This window comes from Chrysoperla carnea, chromosome 3 (assembly GCF_905475395.1).
Source record: "Chrysoperla carnea chromosome 3, inChrCarn1.1, whole genome shotgun sequence".
NCBI classification, from domain to species: Eukaryota; Metazoa; Arthropoda; class Insecta; order Neuroptera; family Chrysopidae; genus Chrysoperla; species Chrysoperla carnea.
The window spans coordinates 64,612,750-64,638,906 of NC_058339.1; the positions used below are offsets into that span (position 1 = coordinate 64,612,750).

Consider the following 26,157-nt stretch of genomic DNA (forward strand, 5'->3'; position numbering starts at 1 on the left):
GATTACTCAATAATACATAAAAACATCCACCCCTTATACCTCACATATGATCCTTAATCCTCATGAACTAATCACTATTCTTAGAAAACTATCAAATACCCTATTATATAATACAATAGTATCAACTTTCTTTCAGTGTTCTTTCTAATTTCTTTTATCTATTTTTTTTTTAATTTTTGATTTCTTTTACTTACCCTATTCTAATTAATTCATACACAGGTACATATATATATATATTTATATAAAAACATGAATAAAAATTTTTATGAGTATTTTTCTATTCATACAGCAAACGTTTTTATTGTCCAATTTGGCTGTAATTTTTTCGTTTATACTCTTTTATAAATAAAGATTTTGTTGTTGTTGTTGAATAAAATATAATCACTAATCAGAAACAAATTTGTGAAAAGTTGATACTTTGCTTCATTTAGACTTTGGCTAATAAAGTCTAATCACTAAATCAACTATCATATCTCCCTCTATGTACATACACTTTTTTTAGACTACAGAAATTTTCAATCATTTTACTTTGTTATTCAAATTATTCAAATTTACATGATTTCGTTTTTAAATATTCATTTTAATTGTGTTTCTTCATCAATCATTAATATATAAAAAATTTTGTATGTGTCATATTTGCACGAATTTAACTTAAAATAAATATGACAGATTTTAATGAAACTTATTAAAAATATTCTTTATTAGTCGAACACTGTAAAACCTTTTATTAATTATACTTTTTAAATATTTTTTTTCTTAACAAAACTTTTGTATTACTATAAGTTTGATCTATTCTATTTCCTGTCTATAGCTTCTGTCTATATCTGCTGTCTATATCTGCTGTCTATAGCTGATACTTTAAGGTGTTTTTCAACTCTAATGTTCCACTCAAGTATTTCCCATCATTACATAGAATTCGCTTCACGTTTTTTTGTTATTTAATCTTAGTACATGAATTCTGGTCTTCTTTTTTTAAAAAAAAAAAAAAAAAAAGATCATATCGTTCCTGATATCAATTCCGTGCATATGGTTGCTGAGCCCAAAATGGTAAAGTTAGAAGGTAAATTTTCTCAGTTGATTCCTTCCGCGTTGTAAGAGTTTAGAAGCTTTGTGTTGAAATATGTTCTCGGATATCAATTTAAGATCAAATAACTGAAGTTTTTATACCTTATTGATTATTAAGAAGGACCAAACCTTCTAAAACTATTTGTCCGAAAATTATCGCAATAATTTCAGATATTAAATTGAGTTTCAGAAATTATATGAAGTATAAAATTAGTAGTAGTATATTAGACTCCAATGTTTGCTGATCTTAATGGTAGCTTCATATGTTTTAATAGGAGTAGGTAGCTTTTAGAACAGTAGGTATGTTTTTTACGCATAAATATATCAAAATACGTTATGAACGTATTAAAATTGGTTCTAATTAAAATGAATATCAAGAGGTATATCATGAAAATTTGATATAATTTTAATAATAAATGTTAAGTTGAAATATTTATACGCGATTAAACAAATGAATATAATAATTTAAATTTGTTTAAATTGTTTGAAATATTATTTTAATTATTATTTTTAAATATCTTATTATTTGAAATAATGATTTTCATTATACACTGTTCTACAAAATTTTTTAATGTTATGTTTGAAAAATGATTACATATTATATTTTACTATAAAAATGTGTGAAAGTGTAGAAAATTTTTTTTTATAAATGTGTATTCTTAAAATCAGGTAAATATTACTTTGTCATAAAATGTATAAATATTCGCCACTTAAATAAAATGATTACTATTTATTTTAAATATCAATTGTATTTTTATAAATTTTTTTTTGACACACCAAATATTTTTTTAATTTTATTTGTAATATATTTTTTTAAATTATAATCGAACTAAAAGCAATCCCTAGACATAATACAAATTATTATGCTATATCAAATTGGAAATATAACTTCGTAGAATCTTTGTAATTCAACCCGACCTTCATAGGCAGCATGTAACATACATGCGAAAACAATAGTTCTACCGAGTGTGGAGTTCACATTCCGATGCGTTCGTTGTACTGAATTGGAAAAAAGGTTTAATATAACGTATAGAACAACATTGCTTTTATCACCAATGGTCCACCGGGGAAAAATTATCTTGCTCTATCTACCTCTGTTCTAAGATACCACAAGGCTGTTCATATTTTCTAAATGAATTGATAAGGATGTCCAGTCATAAGGAATTATAGAGCTGATAAAGACATCTTGTATAAAAATATCATACGGCAGGTAAAATGAAGACACAAAGGTATTGCAAGACAAATATGACAGGCCCTTCGAAGGAAAGTGTTTGGCAGAAAGTATGTCGAGCTTTTGATGTATCAGTTATTCATTTTTATTACGAAAACGGAGAGATTCATTTTCTATCTCTCTTTGTAAAAATTCACTCACTTGAGATAACTATTCTTTGATAACTGATTTCATAAATAATTGAACTGTCTATGGATCGCTGAAATTATTTAATAAAAACGAATACAAAATTAAAAATTGGAACCTTTATTCGTTGTAAATAATTCATTAATATATTATTTTCTGAGTTTTACATTTAATTTTTTATAAACAGAAATAAATGGAGATAAATATATTATTATGGCTAAGATCACTTATGTACTTATAAGGATTCAGAAGTATAATAGAGATTATTTCTTTTTTCTAAAATTATGATATCAAAAACTTTAAATATCGCAAAGAAACTTTGAAATTGTTTAATATGAAAAATATCTGAATTTTCTTTTAAAATATTAATGATTGTGTTAATTCACACTAGTAGTGAACATTTCCCCATTTATATTTCTTTATAAAAATTTAATTGTAAACCAAAAAAAGTTACAATTTCTCTAAAAATAAAAACAGCGTGTACAAATTGCTATTGCCTGTTTTTCTTTGTTTTTTACTAAAATATAGTTAATTTAATAAAACTTTAATATATAGTGCAAAATGTATTTATTGAAATGACAAAAGAAAAAAAAAACAATGAAATAAAACATTCAAAAATGAGCTTTTTCCAATGAGCATTTACATTTTCAAAAACATTTAAAATAAATAATAAAAACTATTAAAACAACTAAATTATGTATGTCATGAATAAAAAAAAAAGAACATAAAATAATAAAAAAAATAAAATAAAAGATTGTTTATAATAAAAATATTTGAATACTGATTACAATTATTTTGCAATATTTTTTTCTCTCTTTTTTGTACCAAATCATCGGCAACAAATCTATCTATTTATATATTTAAATAATGACTAGAAATCCTAGCATTTACACGCTCAAATAACCGAAGAAAAAACATTAATGATTAAAAACCGAAACAATTAATGAATTGATTTAGATAAATCAAACATCATTATTTTTATCTGTACAAACTGTAGTAACAGATTCTCGTTCTAATGTTGCATTGGCACTAGATTCGATGCCACTATCCTCATCAGCACTGTCCAATAATGATGCCTCACCGCGCACTATTTCAATTGAACGTCTTTTTGTTTCAAGTAACATACTTTCAGCGGCACTATCACAATCACTTGGTTGAGATAAATCAACAGCATCCGGTGAATTTGTATCTGTATTATTTGAATCAGTACTAGATGAAGTTATATGGACCATCATTGGCATTATTTTATTTAATGACATATCAAGTTCTTCTGTTGGTGTATCGACATGTTTTATAGAAAATCGTGTTTTACCAAATGTAGTAAATGTTGGCGGATCACGTTCTCTATGAGAATTACTACTGGCGGTAGTATCTGATGATATTTCTAAATTAAACGCTTTATTGGCTGAAAATGAGGTAGGACTTGGTGGTAAATCTAATTTTAATTTATCACGAGTATGTCGTAGTCCACCCATCACAATGTCTTGTACTTTATCGGATTTTTTACTATTTTTTAATGAATCGGCAGCTAAAGCTTTTAAACTACTTATTTGTGATTTTGTATTTGTGGATGTAGCAACAATTTCTGTATCTGTTTCAGTGGGTGAATGATCCGACATGCTAGCGGGTGTAATATCTTCGACACCACTATCAGGTGTTGTAAGATCATTTAATTTTTTATCGTTTATTAATGAAGTCGAATGTAGTTTTTTCAAATCATTGGCAAATTCGATAATACTATTTGCTCGTTCGACATTTGCTGCTTGTGCCTTATTATCATGTGACGTACTTGTGGTGAATTGTAATTGGCCAGGAAAAAATTGTGAACTGTATGATTGAAATGGTTTTGAAGAGCTTGTTACGTAGAAATCATCATCTGTCACAGATAGACCTGTCAAAATAACATATTTTTAATTATATACTAAATTTTTCAGTCCTATTAAATGTTAGTATTCCTTAAATAATGTATGGCATTCACAAATTAATTTCCAAAATTTATAATCCAAAACTCAATTCGCTTGTAAATTCCGTATAATTAATAAAGGATAGATGGAGATAAAATAATTTTGACATTTTTATAATTTCGTTGACTATTTTATTAATTCAGGAAAAACGAAAATTTTGTTAAGTTTTAATAGGAAACAATTTTTAAAGTGTATATTTTAAGTATTCAAAAATTGGAAAATATAATAGTTTAAAACTGCAACAATTTTGCCTTTTTTGTTCTCACATTTTAAGAAGCTTATTTAAAAAAAAATAAGCCCTTATAACTAAAAAAAAAAACCATTTCTTATCGTTACAGGCAATTTTAAAATGTCTGACAACTTGCACGTTTGGAGAATAGCTCATTATTCTTAGTATTGTAAATATTGACGAGCGTGTAAAAACAATTCTTCCTTTGCCATACTTTTGCCTTTAAGATTTTCATTGAAATATACGTTAATTCAATTTCCAAGTTTGGTTTAGAGTTTCGTATAATTCAATGATCTATTCCGACATATCAAAGTTAAAATTTAGTTGTAAAATTGTTCACACTCTCACGCAGATACTTGCAACACTAATAAATCTCACTACATAAAAAATAAATATTTCTTTCTACATGAATATACCGAACATACCAAAATGATACCTAAATAGGAAGATAAATGCATAAGATTAAAGAAAATTGCAAAGCTAAAGCGATTAGTGAGTGTGTCCAATTCAAAGTGGATATGATGATGTTTAGTGATGTTTACTAAATATCTATGTAAATCAATTACTAATACTCTCTATAACTGCATTATTGGTATAAAATCATAATATACCTTCAATTAATAAGGAGAATGCTGCGCTCCATTCAATTAAAAATCTATACATAAATGACAGTGCCATTCTTATTTTTTTTATTCATTTAATTTTATATTTTATATCAAGGCCTTGTTTCTGTCATGAAACTTGTTATTTTTGGGAGCTTGAAATTAGTATCGTGTGAAAGAACAAAGTTTGTCGAAAGATCGTAAATTTTAACCTCACCCTTAAACTCTATCTAAGTAGCTTATTTTGCAAGTAAATACTGTGTGGTTTTTGGTACGAAGTCTTTTAACTCACGTTACGCACCGCGAGATTTCGACGACAATTTTTAATGTCAAATTGTATTAGATATATTTCAACGTTTTCTCGCATACATGACAATTAGACCACAAGCCCATGTTGAAATTTTTCGAGTGAAATGACCTTCCTGGTGGGTCATTTAGAAACATGTTGAAAAGGATGCTCCTATATGTAAAATTATCAGGTGAAAATATGGATGTCACACCCCTGTACCAGCAAATATGTACGGCGTTGCTGGGTACTAACTCTGCATAAGTATTCGAAGCGAATAACACAAATGTCGTACAGTAATAAACCCGTAAGGCTTCGGAATTGAGCAGGAGATCAAAAGTTTTTTTTAACTTCCCGTATTTCTGCACGGTATTTATTTAATTCGTTTCGAATACCTGCGTAAAGTTAGTATCCACCAACCTGTGGGTTATTTTACCCGAAAAATTTCAGCATGGTCTTGGTGGTCTAAATACTTGTGAGGTTAACACACCACTGTCATCTGTTAATTTCGTTCTAGTCGGATATCCAACATCACATCATGTTCATTTTTAAGTTGTATATAAATGCAATGCATATTACATAAGTGCCAATATTGAATTTATAATCTTTTTTATTTATTTAAACTTTGACCTTTCATACCACACTTATTTATTTGTATTCTAGGTAGCTGCACAATCCTACAAACATTTAAATCCATATAACAGGATGTAACCACAAAAATGACAGATTGTTTATTTTCGGATTCTACAAATCTAAAGAAATAAAAAAATGCCATTTGTTAAAACCAAAGCAATTTTCTTTATCTTCAATTTTTAAATGGCATATAAACTATAGAAAAGCGTTCAGTCACCTTAGTTTTCGTGTATATGTAAAGTTAAGCATATTTGATAATTACATTCCATAGATTGTAAAAATATGTTTAATCAAAATTCGGTTGACCTTTCACTTCTGAATATTTTAGAATATAAAATAAAATTTTACTTCGAATTAGGCGAAAGCGCTAAATTTTAATGATTAAAACTGTTTCAATCAAACAATTCAATTAATTTTAAAAATTAAACTTTTTAATTAAAATCCGAGAAATTTATTGTAAATTAATTGTACCTGTTGCAAAGTCTATATCAGGAACCACATCAGCTAATCGATACAAATCACCAGGTCGTCGAAAATAATCTCGTCTTGTGTATCGTGATGTGTCATCTTCAACATCTAAATCCTGACTACTGGAACTCAAAGAACCATTTCCATCTTCAATCATATTTTCAGTATCAAGTTCCCAATCTATATAACAAAATTTAATTTTAGAAAAAAATTATTGAAGCAATCAAGTATTAAAGTTTGAGCTGTTTATAATTATTAAATTTAGTTAAATTAATAGACCGTACCAGCAAAATTTGATAAATCTGATGCGGTTGGTGTACCCCAAATACTAGACGTGTATGGTTGAGTATTCCATTCAGTTGGACTAAAATCAGGTTCTCTTGGATATTCATACACACAATGATATTTTTGTTTTTTAAACCAAACTCCCCTCTTTCTTTCACACTACACAAAAAAAAAAATTGTTATTTCATGAATATTAAAATAAAAAGTGCTTTGGAAACTGACACGTACTTTATCCATTGTTTTATCAGGTGACCTTAAAGCAGATTTAATTGGGGCCGCTTGTGAATCCCATGCTGAAGGTATAAATTCAACACCATCTCCATCTTCTCCGCTACTTGTACTACAACTATCGTCATCAGGTGTGCTTAATCCTAGATTATCATCATGCTAACAAAATATATAGTCGTATTAAAAATAATTAAATACAATGTAATTAATTTGATTAAAAAAATTTGATATTTACCGTTCTCATTTTTTCATCGTCATTAATTGTCGGAGCTTGTAAAACCCGAACAGAGGCTTCATGTTCTCCTTCCTACAATTATTCATAAAAATAAAATTAAAAAACGAAAAATTCTAAATTGTTGTATAAACTTCTTACAGGGCGTGATCTAAAGAGTGCCTTTTTGACTGTTTTATTGGTTTATCCGAAGACACCACAAGCAATGGTATGTCTTAATGATTTCTGCATTAGGTAACTCGACCAGATTTACCGAGTCATGCCACTTAATAGCAGTGTTTAAGGTAGTATGTCCGTAAATACACTTTTCTGTAGAATGCAATGACATTTTGGGTAGACATTAAGAATAACCGTTCCCTTGATTGCTAAATTAAAAATTGTATATACGCCTAATAGAGATATTTTCTATCAAAGAACTTTTCGCATGGGTTAAATGTACCAGTTGACTAAAAAGTGACATATTTCACATAATATATTGTACAGATTTTTTCAAAAACAACTTAATGACACATTAATTTAATACGAACTTTTTAGAATAATGAACACTTTTCTTATCCAACTTATTGAAAAGTAATCAAAAACATACTTTCAATTCGTAAATATATAGTCGTGTACGTATACATACAATGTATCAGTTAAGTACAGTGTCACTACTTATCACGTCCGTAGCCAGGGTTACGCCACAGCAGGCTTTGACTACCTTGGAAAACTGACTACGACACTGCTGTCATTATAGTGTACTGTATATATAAGAATGTTTTTTAGACTACACTGCTGCGGTCGTAATACCTTAAGATCAATAGTTTCTTTAAAAATATTGTACGATTTTATTTACAACAAAAAAATGTATATTACCTTCCAAACAAATTCACCACTTGAACTAGATCTTGATTCACTACCACTATCCCAGTCTTGATCATCAGAACCACCATGGGGGTCACTAAACGAGGTTGACATTAATTGTGTATCACATGGTCCAGAAAATCGTATATCAGTAATATCACTATATAAATCCTCACTTTCCCCATCATAAACTTTATCATACATATGCTCTGAATCATGATGACCATTTTCACTATGTGAATTCTCAACAGAGTCATTATGCATTAAATCCATTTTATTCTCATATGGGAAATCTTTACTTTTTTCAATATTTTCATATAATTTATGATATGTTGGTAAATTTTTATCATCATTTTCAATAAATTTTTGTGTATTTTCATAAATATTTGATGATTTAATTTGTTGTGAAGCGAATAATTTTTCCATATTTGCGCCATTATTCACTTTATCAATATTTTCATAAAGTGATTCAATAATTTTATCATCATGAACTGGTGACGTCGGAATATTTTCGTAAAATTTTAAAACAGAATCATCGTCAAAACTGTTATGATGGTTTGATTTTTTTTCAGGTTCAATTGGTTTTGTATCTAAATTTGCATAAAAATTACATACTTCATCTACATTTGCATACAATGTTGTATCAATCTCTGAATTATCTTTTATATTAGCATATATTTTATTATTTGTACTAAATTCTTGATCACATTGTACCTCATTTTCCATTTTGATATTTTCATTTTTTAAATTCACATACTCAGATGTTTCGTTCGTTTTATTCTCAAAAAAATGATTCGTTATTTTATTTAATGCTTCGTTCGGTATTGTTTCATTTATATTTACGTAAAAAATTTCACTATTTCCCATCCCATCGTGTACATCGTTTTTTTGACATGTGTCAGCTAAATTATGTACCTGTTCAATAATACTCATTCCTTTTTGACTATCTAAAAACGTATCGCCTAAAAAATGATTCGATTCAAGTGTTTCTGATGCAATTGTTTTTAATGATTTCACTTCATATTTTGGTTCTGGTATTTCTTCTTGAAAATCAAAATTTAAATTTAAAAAAACATTTGGTGTTGTTGTTGATGTTGATGAAACTGGTTCAGGAAATTTTGGTGGCGTATTATTTGTTATTGGCGGTGTATCCTCTAAATGTTGTAAAATATCTGACATTGTATATGTTTCACTAGGTTTTTCAGATTTTTCCAAACAATTTTTTGTTGGTTTTTCCTCATCGTCAGTGATTTCAGCTATTTGTTGTGAATTATCATCATTTATTAATTCCAAATTTTCATGAAAATTATTACTGGAATTAATTTTATTTAGATTCTCTTCAGTCTCGTTAATAAATTTTGATTCATTTTCAATAAATTTTTCAGTAATAATTTTTTTATCAGCTTTCAAAGAATTTATTTGATTACTTTCTGATTTTGTTTCCAAACAAGATTGTTCTTGTGACAAGAAATCATTTCGAGTTGGTGAAAAATAATCAGAGTTAATTTCTTGTGTGCTTGGTTCAGCTTCAATTCTTTCAGTACTACTTGGATAGACATCAGATCCATCATATGCTTCCGTATTTTCTTGTTGAATCCGTGGTTCATCTTGTGAATCAACTAAAATGATAGTTTTACTTATTTCTTGTGTTGTGTCACATAATTTTTCGTCAGATGCTGATGTTACAGAATGTGTGTCATTTTCACATTCATCTGGTTGTAAATTTTCCGGACTATTTTTTAAAGTATCACAGTCTCCATTGTATTTTTGATTTTCTGGATCGCATGGTACACCTGTAAGATCCTCTATGTTGAACAATGTGTCATTTGAACAACATGAATCCATGCTAGGTGTATGACGATGACGAGATGATCGACGGCCAGCTGCATTGGGACTACCAGCTCGTGGTGTTCGAGTATCTGTATCTCCACCATCAAAACATGCTCCAGACCATTCACAATCACTGTCAGAGTCCTCTCTGGAAAATTATATAAAAATAATATACTTATAGTAAATGTCATGGAAAAATAAAATGTAAATAAAGAAGATAATTTTCCAATTTTTAATTTTCCAAATGGAATAAATGTTTGCTTTTTAAGATGTGAGCATAGAAGTGCGAAGTCTGAGTAAGAAGTGACGAGTTAAAGGTGAGGTAAGATGTTTATCAAGGGTGATATATACCCAGGGGAGTCGACTCCAAATAATGAAATTAAAAACTATAAAACGATAGATAAATAGAAGAAGAGAGAAGAATAATGTTTTTATTTAATAAAAATTTAGACTACCTGCAAGGGGTTGTTTCAGGTGTGGGACAATCGACTTCTTCAGATTCTTCCGCTATTGGAGACAAAGGTGCGGCAAATACATTATACCGTAATATTACTTCATCATGTTGTTCAGATGTTCCTGGTTCACATTCCCAATCTTCTTGTAAATCAGGTTCAATTGTTGGCCCCTGTGCATGAGGTAATTTAGCAGCCAATTCATTTCTCAAAGCCGCTACACACTCTTCATCAAGACTAAATCCCACATAACTGTTATCAGATGTTGGTGGTGATTCTAAATCATCAATTGTTCCTTCAATTGGGGGTAATTCAGCTCCTGTTTCATTATTTGAAGGATGTAGAAACCAACCTAATTCTAATGAATAACCGGATACATCTTCGTTTAGCGTATAAGTCGAATCGAATTTCGTTATAGTCGTATTGTTATTCGGTAATGTATTATCGAATTCATTTTGCTTTAAAATTACAGTTTTATTTACACTTGATGAACTGTCTAATATCGAATTAGCATTCAATTCTAAACTATCCAATTGTGGTGTTTCAATTGTATCAGATCCATCAAAATATGATTGTTTTTCCGAAACAATACATTCAGCCTTATAAATAATTTCATCAATAATATTTCTAACTTCAGGTACAAATTCATATTTTTCAATTTTACCACAGACAATAATTTCAGCATCTTTTATAATATTATTTACAAGATTTTCCGCTTGATTTTTTAACGCGAATGTTGTGTTCATTGCATGTTCTTCTAAACTATCACATGGTGTTATTATGCTACTTAAATCAGGTGTTATTGGTGGCACTTTACTTAAAAACATATCACTATTTGAGTTACTACGAATTTCTTCATTTAATGATGAAAAGTTTGTTGAAAATTGTAATAATTCATCGTCCACACCTCCAGAAGGAGTATCGTCGACATACGTTGTTTTTAAACCGGTATACAAATCTAACGTATAATCATCGCATGGACCTAGGATTACGTTACTGCTTTCAAAATTATATTGTGGTATTATTTCGAAACGCATCACATTAAATTCTGGTGGTTTATTTGGTATTGTACAGTCTAAACCATCCACTAAATTTGTTACAGTTTGAGCTAAATCAATTGTATGCGATTGTAAATCGTCGACAGTTTTTGTACTTTCTGTATCTAAACTAAGATTAAATGCAGCGTTATTAGAATTTGGAATGATTGTTTTTGTTTCGTCTTGTAAAGATTGCTTTTCTAAACTATCTTCACTGAATATCTGGACATTATTCTGTTCTAATTCTTTAGTAAATGTTTCATTTGGCAATTCTGCAATACCTGTTAATTGTTTTACAAACGTTAAATCTAAATTATCTTTTTTCGCAGACTCTTCTTTGTCCTTTTCATCAGAATTTGTAGATTTTTCAACATTTTGTACATCTTTTATAAACGTCTCATCTGTCTCTTTAATAAAAGTATTATTATTTTTCGCACCTTCATTGGTATTTTTTTCGAAATTCGAACTCTTTTCTACAGTTTGTAAATCTTTTACAAAAGTTTGGTCTGTTTCTTTAATAAACGTATTATCATTTTTCACAGATTCTTCTGTGTCCTCTAACTTTTTTTCAAAATTCGGACTGTTTTCAATACTTTGTGATTCTTTTACAAAAGTTTGGTCCGAATCTTTAATGAAAGTATTATCAATTTTCACAATTTCTTCAATGTCTTTAGATACTAATTTTTCTTCAAAATTCGAAAGTCGTTCGTTTTCTTTTACGATCGTTTCTTCTGCATCTTTAATTAAAATATCTTCGGGTTTTACAGTTTTTACTATATCTTTATTCGTAATATCTTTTGAAAACGTTTCATCTAAATTTTTTATAAAAGTGTTATCTTTATTTGTAGTTTTGTCAATATCTTTAGTTTTCATAAATGTTTCATCGAAATTTGTTGATAAAATTTTGGTTTCATCCAAATTATTACCTTTAACAAAGGTACAATCAAAATTAGTAACTTTACCAATTAATTCTGGATTATTTTCCTTAATTTTATCTAAATTAATATTTTTTTCGATATTATTTAAAAATTCATCGAAATTGCCTTTTGTTTCAGTTTTATTTACGAAATTTATTTCATTTTCTAAAAATTGTTTACTGTTAGGACCAACAATTATATTTGAAGTATTTTCGTCACTTATTAATGAGAATCCTGAAATATCAGATGGTTTTTGAACAGTATCTTCTAATAAAGTTGTTTTATTAAATATATTTCTAGCGGTTGGTTGTGGAATATTTGCTTCAGTATGAGTTTTATCTTCTGAAACTTCTATAAGAGTTTCATTTGATAAATTAAAATCTTCTAAGGGTTTTGAAAATTGATTTGATGGTTTGAATGGAGTACTTGTGACAATTTCATTTGTAAAACTTGACGATAAATCTAAATTTTTTATTTGTTCATTTGGAATTAGTTTTTCCTCTTTGTTAAGTTCAAAAATATTTGTATCTATAGATTCAGTTTTGTTTAATTCTAAAAGAACTTTCGTTCCCCTTTCAAAGTCTAATTCTAAATTTTTATTTGAAATTTCTGTACTGATTTCAGCATTTAATATTGATTCATTTTTGTTCATTTCTGAAATTTTAGGCGATATTACTGCTTCATCAGTATCTAATATCGATTCATTTTTGTCTAATGCTGGTTCTTCATTTTTTTCGATACCTGAGTCTACTTTGCTAAGTAAATTTAGTTCACGAATTTTATCTACTTTAGCATTTACATTTGAACTTTCTAGATTGGAAATAGAATTATTTTCTATAGGTGTTTCACTATTAAAAACATTTTCTTTTTCACTGATTTTAATATCACAATTCTCTATATTTTTGTTTGAATTTGTACTACTGACAGTTTTTTCGGGATTTGATTGTGTCGAAATTATTACAGTATTATTATTTGAATTTTCTTCTAGTTCCGAAGTGCTTTTAGTTTTATCTGAATCAATCTCTAAAGATTTGTTTGGATTAATTAAATCTTGTTTCAAATCGTTCAAATTATCTTCAGTTAATTTTTTAGGTGAAAGTTCACTTTCACTTGAAATGTCAACGGAAGTTTTTGAAATTTGTTCAATATTAAAAGTATTTTCTGGATGAATAAATGTTTCCTCTTTCTGAATTTTTTTATCATTTTGTACAGTTTGATCTTTTTCTTGATTTAATTCAGATTTATTTGACAAATCTGTATTATCATTTAAATTTTCAATTTTATCTATCAATTGATCTGACGTTATTTGTTGAATAACGTTATCTTGTATATTTTGATCCGGATTTAATGCGGAATCAGTTGAATAATCTGTAATTTCTTCTGGATCAGTATCTGCAGAGGTATCTTTGAATTTAAAATACACGGGTTTATCAGATGTGTGAACAAATACATTAATTGGAATATCCAAATCATCCAGATTGGATAAATCTTCCATACTTGCTTGAATAAAATTTAGGCGTGGTATTAAGTCATGATTTTTAACTACATCTTCCTCGTCGTCAATAAAATCATTATGATTTTCCTTAACGTTAATTTCACCGTTAGATACTAAATTATCTTCAACAAATTCTTTTCGTTGAAGAAAAACATGAACAGGAAAATCTAAATCTTCTTTAATTGATAAATCTTCTACACTAGCATGTATTATATTTAAACTTGGAATATTTTCATCACAGTTTCGATTTTGAGATTCCGAATGAATTGTTGATTGAGAAACGGGCACAAACAATAAACTATCACGTCGAGCCTCTTGTAATTTTCTCAATTCTTCTTGAAACGTATCGTGCACAACATTAATATTACCCTCACTGCCGTAAGATTTACTTAAAATTTCCGCTTTAAACGACTGTTTTGTTTTATAATCTAAACTAGGTAATGGTGTCTCACTGTCAGTGTCTGTGTCAATATGTGTTAATACCATTAGATCTGCAACAGATTTTGATTTAATTCGTACTTTTTCTGAATAAGCACCACGTTCAATACGCTTTTTCCACGTTTCATCTTCAGTTTCTGAACCAGAAGATCTTGGATTTAATATACTATCTAATAAGCTATCTGGTTGTGAATTAGGCAACATATCATTTATTTGGGGTTTCGCTTCCATAGGTCCTAATTTAAAATCAATTTTAGGCATTGTCGTATTTTGTGTGGCTTTTTGTTGATCGAACCATGATTCCGGTCCAGGACTTGGTTGATGACTTGTATCTGACGAACTTGAACTTTTTTCTAATGCTAATGCACTGTCTAACTCTTGCATTGCTTGTGATAAACCTTTGACATAACTTAAATCTTCTTTATTTTGTGACGCAATGTTTTCTAGCCAAGATTCATATTCTTCACCTTGAGCGACCTTTTTGTTATCAATAAATGGATTCTTTGATATGTTTTGTTCGTCTCCACTAGTGGGTGTAATTAAATTTTCCAATGAACCATGTAAATTTGTTAAACTTAATGATTTTTCACGTCGAGTCATTTCAGCTATAAAACAATCAGAATTTATTGTACTCGCCGGTGATAACTGCTTTGCATCATACGCAACTGTTGTACTTAATGAGGAATTTGTTTTATCTGACGACTGATTATGAGAAACATCAATTTTTAGTTGAGTGTGTTCTGGTGTATGATTGTCAGTTTTTACAATTGTATTCGGTTTTAAACTGTTCCAACGTGATAAGAATTCTGAATCAGATACTGGTTCGCAAGTTTGTGTATTTAAATTATCATTATTTTTTAGTAATATTGATAGCATAGATTGTACTTGAGTTATTAGTGGCCTTGTTTCTATACTGCTACAACACAGTCTTGAAAGTTGGTATCTGAAAATAAAAGAAAAATGTTGTTTAAACAAACATTGCACGTATTTTAAAATTTTAGTAATTTGACCACGGTCCTGTCTGCCAAAATTTAAATTCTCGTAATAACGAAAGACAAAGTTTAAGCAATCCACGTTTTCCTGATAGTTTCTTCATCATTTGAGAGTGTGTATACGGTCACTTTTAAAATGCTATCGATTTTTGAGTTCAAGACACTAAGATTTAAAATAAGAAACAAATAAGGGAATATTTAATACTAGACGACCCGGTGAACTACGTTTTAGCAGCAATTTATTTGATTATAACTTTCGATAAGCGATTATTAATATTAATTAACCTGCAGCTCCAATTCATTAATGGCTATAATACTATGCAAGTAATAGCTAGTAATAGCTATTACAAGTAATAGTTAGTTGTATATAAAACTGGTCGATAATCTCTCTGATTCAATAATTTTCGAAAATAAGCATAAATTATTAAAAACATTTTTGGTGTACCTATCATTACATCGACAATATTTCCAAAATATTCTGAAAAGCACCTCTCTGTATCAAGATACATGTTACCTCGATGCAAAATTTTAGAATTTTGATATAATTATTTACTACTTACATATTATGTGAATATGATACTAATGTTTGTGGCTCTTCTAAAACAGTTTGCATTTTCTCCAAGACCAGAGTAACAACATCATCGTCAGACAATGATGCATATGGCTGTTTACCATATGATATTATTTCCCATAACACAATACCCAATGACCAAACATTACCAGCACACGTAACCATTTTTGGTTGAATTGTTGTTGATGTACATATAACATTTTCTGGTGCACACCATCTAACAGGAATTGGTGGTGTACCTGAATAATAATCTTCTGGATATACTTGTGGTGAATGACCATAATCACCCAAACATAAACACATTTGATCGGTTAGTACACAATTTCTTAACGCCAAATCACTACAAAAAATGTAAAATGTATTAAACTATAAACTGTATAAAGTACATATTTTTAACCCCCTAACACTTCTTTGATTATTGACCATTAATTCATATAAAGGTTTTTCCAGGCTCGTGCGCAAGAAATCACCTAAGGGGGGGGGGGGTCCAAACTTTTGTTCATCTTGTTAGGTCATAAAGTCAATAAAAACAAGAAACTCGAGTAAGAGAACATTTTACAGAAACTCTTCCAAAATTCGGTTCTCTACACCGCGATCTATAATGAGCGAGGCCCGAGGAACCGTTTAGCGTATCTTCAAACATTGACGATCTAAGGTATGTTTTGAGACGATGCAAAATTGAAGAGGAGCACAGATTTCACTCACGGTTTTAAAAATCAAAATCTGTTTCGCAGCCTCAGCCACTTCGATAGCCTTGTCAAAATCCAGGTTTTCTGTGTGACTCACAAAATCAAAGAATGTACCGAGCTCAAAATATACATAGATATCTGACTAGTCAGTGGAAATGCGTTTCATAAATGGATGCATATACAGGACTATATTATTGGCTCAAATTTATGTGTAAAAATTTTCAATAGGAGGAGTTTTAACATACATTACCCACCCCCTACCAACCTCCACCGTGCGCACAGGCCTGGGGTTTTCCATTCAAAATGATAACTTTGAACTTGAATTACAAAACTTGTGAGATGTTATTGCAAATATTTCGGTTTCTATTGCAAATACGTCAAACGTGATAAGAAATGATTTTGTTTAAAATTTTGATATCAACATTTTTTATTTAAAACTTGTTTCCATATCTTCGTATAATTTCGAAATATTTTCAAAAAAGTGATTTTGGGGGTAGTTTTTAATGTTTTTCTATCCACTAAACAGAATTCAATATTTTTTAACTATGTATAATTCAAAATTAAGTCAAAAAGAACTTATATTCAAAAATGCAGGCTTCCGTTTTGATGGTAGTTTAAATCTTTAAATCTTCAGAGCTACTTAAGGTGTACCATATTATTTCCACTGACTCATATCGTCAATATTTGTCAACTTATTACATAAAAGGCGAGTATTTAATCTCTAAATTACACTAATTAATAATGAAGTATTTAGACAGTTAAAGAAAATTATTTTCATCTTCGGGGAAGTTCAATGTGTGAGTCATAAGGGTTGAACTCACATAAACAGCTTGTTTAAGTTTAAAATTCATCAGCTTCATCATGAAAAATTCTTTAAATGCTGTATATCTCGTTATTTGTCACGAATAAAATAAAAACGAAAATTTGATTCCCTTGTAAAACAGTATAAAACATAAAAACTTACGGATGTGATATGTTCCTATGATATAAATATTCTAGTGCATTTGTTAACTCCCAACACAATCGTAACAAAAATATTTTATCGGTTATTTGATTCTGATTTTCACGTAAATATTTCTTGAGATCACCTTTCCCATAATAAGGTTGTATCAATAATAATGGCGGTACATCTAAACATTTGCCATGTAATGGCATTATATTTGGATGTGATGTTTTATAATAAATACGTGCATCACGTAAAAATTCTGCACGTTCATGTGTTCCAGCTGCTGCATCTAATGCACGTACAACAACTGGTACTGTTTTTATATTTTCATCTTGTGAATTTGTTTGGTCATTAAGTATTGCTGCCTCACCAATGAACACTCTGCCAAACCAACCTCTACCTAATTCTTTGATGTATTTCAATTTATTTCGTGGAAAGTTAACTTCTGATTCATCTGAAAAAAAAGAGTAGAATAAATTTTCATGAATTACATTTCAGTAATATATAATTTTTGTCGCTTACCAAACCAATCGCTAACATCGTCATTCGGTTGTACATTCGCTTCGGTTATTCGTTTTGCTCCAAATTGTGTTTGAACTATACTCTGCAACAAAAAATTTCAAATTATAATACAAATGCAATATTGCATTTTTAGTAACGAAAAATATATATTTTTCGTTACTAAAAATTCATTATTAAATAAGATTTCTGCTTTATCGTTCTATTTAAAACAGAGGTACCCAAAAATTTTTGTCTCGCGAACCACTTTCGATGTTTTTCGGTTTTGTATAGACTCCCACATTAGCTAATATTACAATTTTGAAAATTCATTGACTTTAAAATATGCGTTTTGATTCATTTCTAACTGCAATGAGGTGTAAAATTTGTCAACCAAAATAAAATTACGTAGTTATTTAAATGATATCGACTATCGTGGACACCAGTAGATATCTCAAAGACCCCAATAGTTTTTTTTTTTTCATTCACATGGACCCCTTGTAGTTTATTATGTACTACTAGAGGGTCATATGGACCACTTTGAGAATCACTGATCTAAATACTCTTCGATCCTACCTAGATAGTCTATATCTTTAAGTACCAAATGAGATCGACTGTCGTGGACCCGTTTGCGAATTACTGAGGGGTCCATTTTGATCACTTTGCGAATCACTGATCTAAATATTCCTCGATCCTACCTAGGTAGTCGATTTCATTTAAGTACCAAATGAAGCCGACTATCGTGGACCCAAGTTTACATCTCAAAGACCACCAATCCTTTTTTTTTTTGTTCACATGAACCCCTTGTAGGTTATCATGGACAACTGGGGTCCATATGGACTACTTTGGGAATCACTGATCTAAATATTCCAAATAATGAAGAAGTGAAAAATCAACAGTTTGAAGTTCCTAAATTCGCTATGGTATCAAGTTTGTTCTACACCCAACGAGTAATAATTACATACAAAATTAATTAATATTTAAAAAAAAATATTACCGTTTGAGGGGCAGTTGTTATCACATTATTATTATGATGAGAAGGCGATAATGGCCGGAATATTGTAAATTCAGATCCTGAAGTTATTGCTGCAATTGGATTTATTAATCCTGGATCGTTACCTTGTTCGATATCAGTTCGTGTACCAACGAGGCTACCTTCTGAAGCCGTTACAGATGCATTTGTGAATTCCTTTAAGAAAAAAAATGCATTGTAAAATAACTCGTTACAGTACGTTGAAATTTAAATATTCTACATTAAAAAACCCAAAACCATATTCATGCATAATCCAAAAAATCAAAATCAAAACAATGTTCATAAATTAAATATTTTCTTGGTTAGAAAATGGTAAAGAAACTATAACAAACAAAAATGTCTTACTAGCTCCATTATATGATTGCAGTAATGTACTCATTCTTCATCTCCTTAATTTTATTTATTTATTTCTTAAGGTAGTTCCCAAAAAATGAGTGTATACAAATATTTGAGAATTTCGTTTCAAATTTTTAGGGTGGATTATGTTAGAACTTAGGGAAATTTTTCGATATATACTAATTTTTGAAATATTGAAGCCTAAAGATATAGAGAAAATCACTTATAGAAGTAATATTTATTTTCTTAACACAAAGGCCATTCATTTTTTATCATTTTAAATGTATTTTATGGAAAAACAAATCCCGCTTGATATAATTTTCTTCGTAGGAAAATATTTGTCTTGGTTTTTAATGAACATTAGTTTTCCAAATTAATCCTAGGAAAATTACCCTTGTTACATAGTAAAGCATCCCAGCTCAAATCTATAAATTTAGCACCGTAAGAGGTTAAAAAAATAACCTGCCTATAAAGGTTATTAATGAGAATGCATATACATGATTTAAAGATGATCCTAAGAGACCGTGATTTTTTGGGAACTTCGCGCCCCCTTGTGGTGCACCATTTCTGGAGTTCAGTGGGCTCCTTTGCCACCTCTTAAATCCGCCGCTGACAGCAATATTAAAAATAATTCTAGTGATCAACTGCGATAATTGTTTAGTTTATATTTCATTAGAATTCATGGTAAAAATTTATATCTTTTTATCCAAATAAAAAATTTTAATCTTATTAGTAGTTTTACATTACATATCCACACATGTTTCTTGTTTGTTTGGTACATCACCATTAATAATGCCGTTAATTTCCCATCGCACATTGCGAATAATTTAAATTTTCGATTCGTAGCATCGAGATCATATGTACCATGGAAAGATATTGACATAGCTTCTAAAATTGTTATCTTAATTAATTGACTAAATTTTGAAACGAGTCGAATTAGCTAATTTTTAATGGTATTTAGAAATTTTGTAAATTTTTATCGTACTCAATAATTACCGAAACTGTAATAATTTGCGTTATACACACAGTAAAATTGAATGTGATAAAAAATATAAACAAATATAATTTTAATCAAAATAAAATGTTAATCTTAAAGTAAGGTCATTAGGTTTCATAACATTCAAAACATATTGTGTATTGTGCCCCCTTTATGATCTGATAAAATTTATTAAGTGCTATTCTTTATAATGAACACCTTCGTATAATTTTATAAAATATCATAAATTAATAATAAACATTGCAAATTTATAGAATTAAACCCACGTTAGTTAATTGTAATGATTTATCATTTAATAGGTAAAAATTGAAAGTATGTTCGGTATATTTTGTATACAGAAATATCAAAATTAATATTTTTTTAAATGCTTTAGATTCGGTGAGTTTGGTATGCTACAGATTTTATTCGCAAATCTGTGGTTCATTGTCCTTCCTTAATATTTAAATACTTAAGATCTCAGATAGTTCAGAAAAATAAGACAAAAAATAGCCGCTCCGCTTAAAATCCAAGTTTTTTACTGGGATTATCTATGAAAAGTCCACTGGAAAATCATGTGCGCTAAAAAAAATTAGGGTCAAAGGTCGCGAAAATAGCTTTTTTTCAAATATCTCACAAACTATTAAGTTTATGATAGTTTTATAAAATTTGTTCGTGAGTTCATTTTACATAAAAAATTTCTTTATAAAATATCCGTAGAAGCAATAAATATTTGGTTGAAAAAATTAAAGTTTCGTTACAAATGAAGCACGTCTCACCTCTTCAACCCTCCGTAAAAATCGGCAAGGGGTGCAAGGGATTTTTGAAAAGTTTTTAGATTCCAAAACTAGAAAGTACAAATTTTCTAATGAGTATAATAAAATTTTTGATAACGCCTTTTTTGTATAAAATGGCGGCCAGGTGAAAAAACGCCTAAAATATGGAAAAATTATGTTTTTTGACATTTTTTAAAAACGAAAAATGGGAGAGTGATAAAATATTTTACAAAAAAATATGCCAGGGCCTAAAAGAAGGCAAGTTTAAGTTTTCGAACGATATTAAAAAAAATTTCAGTGCGATGACTATTTCAAAAGATACAGGAATTTATACCCAGAAGTGCCAATTTTGCTTAGAAAGCGAATATCTTGGTTCAAAAAGCTCGTACGAAAATTTTTTATACCTCATTTTAAAGAAAAATAAAGCTTAAGACCAAATTTGCTGTAAAATAATTTTGCTACGCTTCTAAAATTTATTTAAATTTTGGGATAACATTTCTCACCCTTTCAAACCTCCGTGCAAAGCCGGAAGGGGTGATAAAAATTTTTAAGCAATAGATTCCAAAACTAGAAAGTACAAGCAATTTTTTAAATGAGCTATTGTGATTTGAAATTCGATGATTTTTCGCAGCGAGAGAACAATATTTTCCTTTAATACTTTGGCTGTGTATATTAATAGTATGTCCCTAAATTTTTTTAAACTTTTTGAGTTCATTAATAACTTTATGAGCTAAAAGCGATATTTTCTGTAAATTCTTTTACTGATTAAAAAAATATAAATACTCATCAACAAAAATAATTGAAAATAATCCCTTATAAAAATTGAAAATTAATATATTGACAACTCTAATCTCGAAAGTATTAAAAAGAAATTGATTTTCAATTGGTTAATAATAAAATTTTAATAAAAATATAATTATCTGATCCAAATATCAATTATTATCAGTTTTTGCACAAAAAAATATGACGTATTTGATATTTATAAATAAATATGAAATAAAATAACAATAATTTTATAAATGGTAAAAAAAATAAATAAATCTGAAAATGTGGTGATGGATGATAAATATGATGACATACGGACACAGAGGACAGGCAGCTTGGTGATAGGTACCTCCTTGTTTTTACACAATCAACATCCTGTTTGGAAATGTTGATGCAGTGATTCACTACCATCAAATAAATTTTGATATTCAGTCTAGATTTTCTTGTACTATAAATTTTAATCACTTTAATTGTCAAATTAAATTATGGCAATTGGCTTCATTAAATTTTAATTTGATTTATTTAAAGACTATGGCGTAAAAAACATTTAACTCAAATAATTTCCCAGAATTGCATTTAAAGACCAAAGCGGATTCGGAGAAATTCAATAAGTGCAATTTTCCCCATCGGAGAGTAACGAAGTCAACTATTGTAATGAGAACATAACTGTCAATTGATTCTTATTCACAAAAGCTTATAGATTAATATTCCGGATGTTGCCAGAAACCCTACTGGTCCCCTTTTGCTCATCCTAGTTTTTGTATATCCTCCCTTCCACAGAAACAGTTAAATGTCAATTTTTTAAACCAAATAAAGCTACCCGAGGTTTTTTGGGTAATTTTACGTGAAAACAGCACCTTGTGATTTTTCCTTAAAGTTAACCGTTTTTGAGTTATTAACAGTTTAATGTTTGGATAAACTCCAGAAAGGTTATTTTCAAAGCTGAAAATTAATGCAAATAAATTATTTTTTTCAGTTTTTCAAAATTTTAAAATCATACTTGAACATAGTTTATAAAGTTCTGAAGAGTAAAAACAGATTGTTTGATTCAATTGTTAAAAATTGTTTAATTGTTAAAAGTTATTCTGGAGTTTTTCCAAACATTAAAAATCAAAACAAAAAATTTACATTTGACTTTTTCTGTGGAGGGGGAAGGATAAACAAAAATTGGGCCAAGAGGGTTTTTCTGAACAAGAAACTTCATTTAGAAACTGCTCTGTTAGAAACTTGCCATAAAAACCATAATCCGGCTATGAATTTTTCGATATATTTCCATAATCGAAATGCAAAAAGCTTTTAGGGTAGGATTATACGCAATATCTAAAAAATTATTCACCCAATCGTTAAAAAACACGATTTTTGTATTTTTTGGGTCAAAATTATCATGCATGCCAAGTTCAACAAAATTCGAACAATAATTTTTTTTTGAGATGATCTCGATTTTTTCAAAGGGGGGAATTCTTTAAAAGGCTACTTTTCCCTTTCGAAAGTGAAAGTATCTGTTAAGAAAATGGCAAAAAATCGGGACAATTTTGTTTGTTTCCGATTTAGATAAAAATCATTTTCTAGAATCATTTCGATTCAAATAATACAAAAATCGCGACATTTTGGCGATTAGATGGGCAGAACAACATTTAGAAAAGATTTGTTGGTAAAAATTTGTTTAAATACTGATTTAGTCGTAAGGAACGTAAATAACACTTAAGAGCGAGCGGTGATAATATGATATTGTTTTTCCAAAATTGAAAGTGCCAAGTCTATAAAAAAAATTTAAGCATAGGTAGAAAGTGCCAAGTATAATTGTTGCCATAAATTTTTATGGATAAACTAAGACGTTGATGAGATCATGCATGTTTAATATTTTAACGTTACGATAGAGAATACTGATTAAAATTAAATTTAAGGTAGTATGTCCGTTTCAGTGAAATATAAAAAAACACGCTCATATATACGTGCTAGTGATTTGACGAATATTTGCATATTTTTTCGCAAGAAATGATGTGAATGTTGACAAAAAATGGAATTGTAATCGGATATGTAATGAAAAAAGAGGTTTCGGCATCATAAATTCCAAAATAAGTCCAAACTTCATTAATATGTTCTTTACTGATATTTTTATACCACTTTTTAATCACAGTTAAAGATTGTTGGAAAAATGCAATTATATCTAACTAACCTCAAATCAAAACAAACTGAAGTTTGCTTTTTATGGACTTATACGGTTTTGTTTTTAATGGACTTACATGACGGATCCTTTTACGCTAATGAATAATTATCTGTATTAAGTTCGCGAATGTTGGAGATAAACATTTGCATTCTCCAATGCACAAAATATCATACCCGTCCTATCACTAATACGTACCCTATATGTGACATCAGGAGTGATACTGTACTTAATACTGAGATATTGTATGTAAACATATACTTAAACACAACTACATACTAGACGGATAACAATTTTTTAAGGTCTATTCCATTGAAAAGTTACATTTGAGGTTGCAAAAGTTACAGGACGGAATTTTATTTTCTTTGTTGTCAAAAGGAGTTAGTGTAAACTTAAATCTATGTGTATGTGGTCGCAACTAAGACTTCTGATAACTTCATATTATTCACTAACAGATGGCGAGCCGTTAGTTCGTAATACACCTTAACATCTTCCCTAAATGTTACTAATTACATTCCACACAAAAGTGGTTTTACAAACGTACTACCTTAAGTTAAACTATAAATATTCATATGATCAAGCTAATCCAATTATTGTTTTATTGGAATCTATTTTTAAATTGTAAAAAAATTAATCATCTCCCATTTCACCATCAACAAAGTACAGACAACTTGACTCAATATACAAAGTGACATCAGTGATGAGACGTTAACATTGACATTTTAAGTTCAATATACGTTCATTAATAATGGTTAGGGAGCTGGTAGTTGAAATTTTTATTTAATATTAACATCTAACTGAAGTAAACTATAATCGAATTAATAAGCTGAAAAATATTGAAAACCTGTTGGGCAGCATTGATTTCATTCTGTTTTCTACATGCTCCTTAGGCCTTGCTTCGGGCTTGATTTGGAAATTGCAGGAGATTCAAAATATGCATGATATTTTAAGTTGTTGCCCAAAAAAGTGAGCTCAGCTCCCTGGACCGGAGAGGTGATCAGCGATCAAAAAAAACCCCCTGGCAGAAATTATCACAGAAAAATGATATATACGAGTATTTCAATTTTAGCCCAAAAAATTGAAATATATATCTCTTTTCAAAGGCGTGAAATCAATATTTGATTGGCGTGAAACTATATAATCTTTTTAAAGCTCCTCTTAAATATTCATTGATAGAAAAAAATATTTATAAAGAAAAGCGGTTTTTCAGATAAGAATGGTTAAAGTTACGTTTGAATTTCAAGCACTGTGATTAATATCCCTTACATCGATTTGAAATTTTTATATGTTATAGGTACTCATATTCTATGTGCCCTGGTTTAGTTTTCGAAAATCCTGTTAATTTTCCCAATTTTCATTGTTCACATCCAGATATAGTGGAATACGAAAAAGTATCTAAGTGTAAACAATGAAAATTGTGAAAAATAACAGGATTTTCGAAAAATAAAAGTAACCAGGGCAGATATAATATGAGTACCTATAACATATCCAAATTTCAAATCGATAGAGTAAAGGGTATAATCGCAGTGCTTAAAATTCAATTGTAACTTTAACCATTCTTATCTAGAAAACCGCTTTTCTTTATAAACATTTTTTTCCACCAACGAATGTTTAAAAGGAGCCTTAAAAAAGTTATAAAATTTCACGCCAATCAAATATGTAATGATTTCACGTCATTGAAAAATGTGTATAGAACCGCCTTAACATTTAATCAAACTTGGATATAGCACTTCCCATGCCTCTGTATGTACACCACAAATAAATTATTCGGGTGAGGTAAGCTTTCTTGTTTAAGGAAAGTGAAATTTATATACGATCTACTTTAAGTCAAGAAAAGCTAAACTCTTTCGCATTTTTATGCATAGAAAGAAATTACAGAAATATTTTTCGGTGCTAAATCCGCTTTTTAATTATATTTTTTAAATAAAATTTATTAATATACAATTTTATTTTGAGTATCGTGGTATTTATTTCAATAATTAAGTAATTAATATGATTGTAAACTAATGGCAAATGTGTAAATCCACCACTGATTTACTTTAAAAGACTAAGA

At 29.1% G+C, this 26,157-nt stretch overlaps 1 protein-coding gene across 1 annotated transcript in view; it reads right to left on the reverse strand.

The window, feature by feature from the left end:
- Positions 1-3,230: 3,230 nt before the first annotated feature.
- Positions 3,231-26,157, reverse strand: part of LOC123296180 — a 56,652-nt gene continuing 33,725 nt past the window's right edge. The window contains exons 3-18 of the mRNA XM_044877641.1: positions 19,055-19,246; positions 18,082-18,163; positions 17,578-18,013; positions 15,914-16,264; positions 14,889-15,304; positions 14,688-14,822; positions 14,564-14,639; positions 13,350-14,512; positions 12,609-13,238; positions 10,478-12,506; positions 8,205-10,170; positions 7,353-7,424; positions 7,108-7,276; positions 6,889-7,029; positions 6,608-6,784; positions 3,231-4,313 (exon numbers count right to left, since the gene is read on the reverse strand). Coding sequence (XP_044733576.1) covers positions 3,385-4,313; positions 6,608-6,784; positions 6,889-7,029; positions 7,108-7,276; positions 7,353-7,424; positions 8,205-10,170; positions 10,478-12,506; positions 12,609-13,238; positions 13,350-14,512; positions 14,564-14,639; positions 14,688-14,822; positions 14,889-15,304; positions 15,914-16,264; positions 17,578-18,013; positions 18,082-18,163; positions 19,055-19,246 — 8,964 coding nt within the window. The 3' untranslated portion in view covers positions 3,231-3,384. The remainder of the gene's footprint in view (positions 4,314-6,607; positions 6,785-6,888; positions 7,030-7,107; positions 7,277-7,352; positions 7,425-8,204; positions 10,171-10,477; positions 12,507-12,608; positions 13,239-13,349; positions 14,513-14,563; positions 14,640-14,687; positions 14,823-14,888; positions 15,305-15,913; positions 16,265-17,577; positions 18,014-18,081; positions 18,164-19,054; positions 19,247-26,157) is intronic.